The sequence below is a fragment of the Calidris pugnax genome, unplaced genomic scaffold (genome assembly GCF_001431845.1).
Source record: "Calidris pugnax isolate Ruff unplaced genomic scaffold, ASM143184v1 scaffold11, whole genome shotgun sequence".
Taxonomy (NCBI): Eukaryota; Metazoa; Chordata; class Aves; order Charadriiformes; family Scolopacidae; genus Calidris; species Calidris pugnax.
In genome coordinates this window covers 13,505,274-13,507,305 of record NW_015090803.1, presented here as the reverse complement: position 1 = coordinate 13,507,305, position 2,032 = coordinate 13,505,274, and the positions used below count along the sequence as shown (strand labels likewise).

General features: G+C 57.1%; 2 protein-coding genes across 2 annotated transcripts in view; one reads left to right on the top strand and one right to left on the bottom strand.

The window, feature by feature from the left end:
* Window positions 1-821, top strand: part of LOC106885481 — a 15,465-nt gene extending 14,644 nt beyond the window's left edge. The window contains exon 3 of the mRNA XM_014937693.1: window positions 173-821. Within this exon, the coding sequence (XP_014793179.1) occupies window positions 173-641 (469 nt within the window). The 3' untranslated portion in view covers window positions 642-821. The remainder of the gene's footprint in view (window positions 1-172) is intronic.
* Window positions 822-1,255: 434 nt separating this feature from the next.
* On the bottom strand, window positions 1,256-1,825 carry FERD3L (Fer3-like bHLH transcription factor). The gene has a single exon (XM_014937694.1). It carries the CDS (start codon window positions 1,823-1,825, stop codon window positions 1,256-1,258), a length of 570 nt encoding a protein of 189 aa, XP_014793180.1.
* Between the last annotated feature and the right edge of the window lie 207 nt (window positions 1,826-2,032).

Here is a 2,032-nt window from a genome sequence, read left to right as displayed (position 1 = left end):
CCCCCCCAGCCCCACCGCCGCAGCTCTCCCTGGTTCTCTCCCCATGCTAACAAGCGGCTGATTATTAGAAAAACGAGCATTATTAGAAAATGATAAAAAAACCCGAGTGGACCTCCTTCCCTTTGCTTTTCAGCATTTCTTTTATTGAGCTATTTATTTTCTCTCCTTGCAGCACCGAAAGGCACAGAGGCGGAGTTGGACCCGGCGAAGGAGAAAAAGGACCCTCCGTGACCTCCCCAGAATCAAAACCCGCAAGTTTTCTCTCTCGGGAGGGCTCAGACGGCTTCCCGGGACGGGTCCGCGGCTGCCGGGGGGCGACGGGGGGGCTACGGCCCAACCGGTCGCCGCACATCGCCCCGCACATCGCCCCGCACGGCCCCGCACCACCCCGGACCCTTCTCCGCCAGCCCCTGCTCGGTGCGAGCGAGGGGGCTTGTCCCCTCCCCGCCCCGGCAAGGACACAATTTGTCCCGGGAAGAAAGAAAATCGTGACAGCAAAACGGTGGCGTCCAGCTGTCGGGCTTTACCGGCCCCCGCGACACACGGCACGGACTGCGCAGGCTGGATTTCAAAGAAAAAAGGGAGTTGTTGTTTATTTAAAAAAAAAAGGAAAAAAAAAAAAAAGAAAAAGGAAAAGATAAAGGCGGAAAGCTCTAGGTTAAAATGCACACGCCGAGATTTTCCTACTCCCTGGAGGGCAGCTGGGCCGGCAACTGGGAACCCAGTCCTCAAACTGGACCGGCTCTGCTGCCCTCACCGAACTTTTCTCGAAAATTGCAAAATTTGAAAGCAAGCAGGCGACGCAACACCAACAGAAGGGCCCCAGACCTTCCTTTTCTTTTTTCTTCTCTTTACAAAAATTATATATATATTAGCAAATCTACACATACTGAGCCTCTCCAATTTCTGTCATTGGGAGGAATATACAATAGCTTTGCCTTTTTCAAGAAATTCACCAAGAAAAAGTTATAATGTGACATCTCTTGCAGTCATGGGTCTTTTAGTCCAAGCAATGTTCCTAATCTAAATATGCTTTTCTTTCTTTTGCTTTGTCCCTTCATTTAAAATCCCTCAACCCCCCCACCCCCAACTCGCACTTCCCCAAACACTCCTCGTTTTTGCATCCCCCACCCACACCGCCCTGGGAGAAGCCAAGGCAGGAGCACGGCTCTGCTTCCCGAGGAGGGAGGCGACCGGGGCCACCTGCTCGGTGTCACCGAGCCCCCAGCCCCGTCCCGCCGGGTCCCGGCGGTCCCTAGCTCGCCTCCTGCCCCCTGCAGCCGTCCAGGAGTTCAGTCATGAAGGAGATGTACACGATGGCCAGGCGCAAGGTCTCTATCCGGGAGAGCCTCTTCTCGTAGGCGAAGGTGGGCACCTTCTTCCTCAGCTGATCAAACGCCTCGTTGAGGTTGAACATCCTCTTCCTCTCCCGTATGTTGGCGGCCTGGCGCTGGGCGTAGGTGATAACCCGCTTTCTCCTGGGTCTGTCCAAGAGGGAAGCGTTGCGCATCCTCTCCTCTTCCTCCTCCTCCTCTTCGTCTTCGGCATCTCCATCTCCGAAGGCAGCCAGGGGCAACCCGCGGGCCATCCCCTCCCGGAGCGACAGGGCTGTGTCCCCAAAGGGAGGCCCGGAGGTGACCTCGCAGAGCCCCAAACTCGGCCCGGCTCTGGGGGGGACCTGGGGGGAGCCCAGGGAGAGATCGGCCACGAAATCCAGCACGGAGGAGCCCAGCAGCCCCTCCGGGCAGGGCACTTGGGGGGCTCTGCCCTGCAGCTCATCCAGCAGCCCCGGGCGCTGGTGGGCTGGGAAGAGGCTGGCTGACATCTTACTTCAGAGAGGGTTTAATCTGGGTCCCCCCATCCCCAGCCCCAGCGGCGTTAATATTTATAACCCCCCGGATAACAGGATTAGCAGGACTAGAAAGAGCGGCTGTAAAAAATTTCTCGCCGTGATGCTGATGAGAGGAGACAGGCAGCCCCCTCGGGGACGCGTGGATGCTCCCGAGAGAGGAGTCCCCAGCGAGTCAATCCT

Excerpts from the sequence above, each read along its gene's own strand:
- FERD3L (XM_014937694.1), bottom strand. The coding sequence starts at position 1,825 with ATGTCAGCCAGCCTCTTCCCAGCCCACCAGCGCCCGGGGCTGCTGGAT.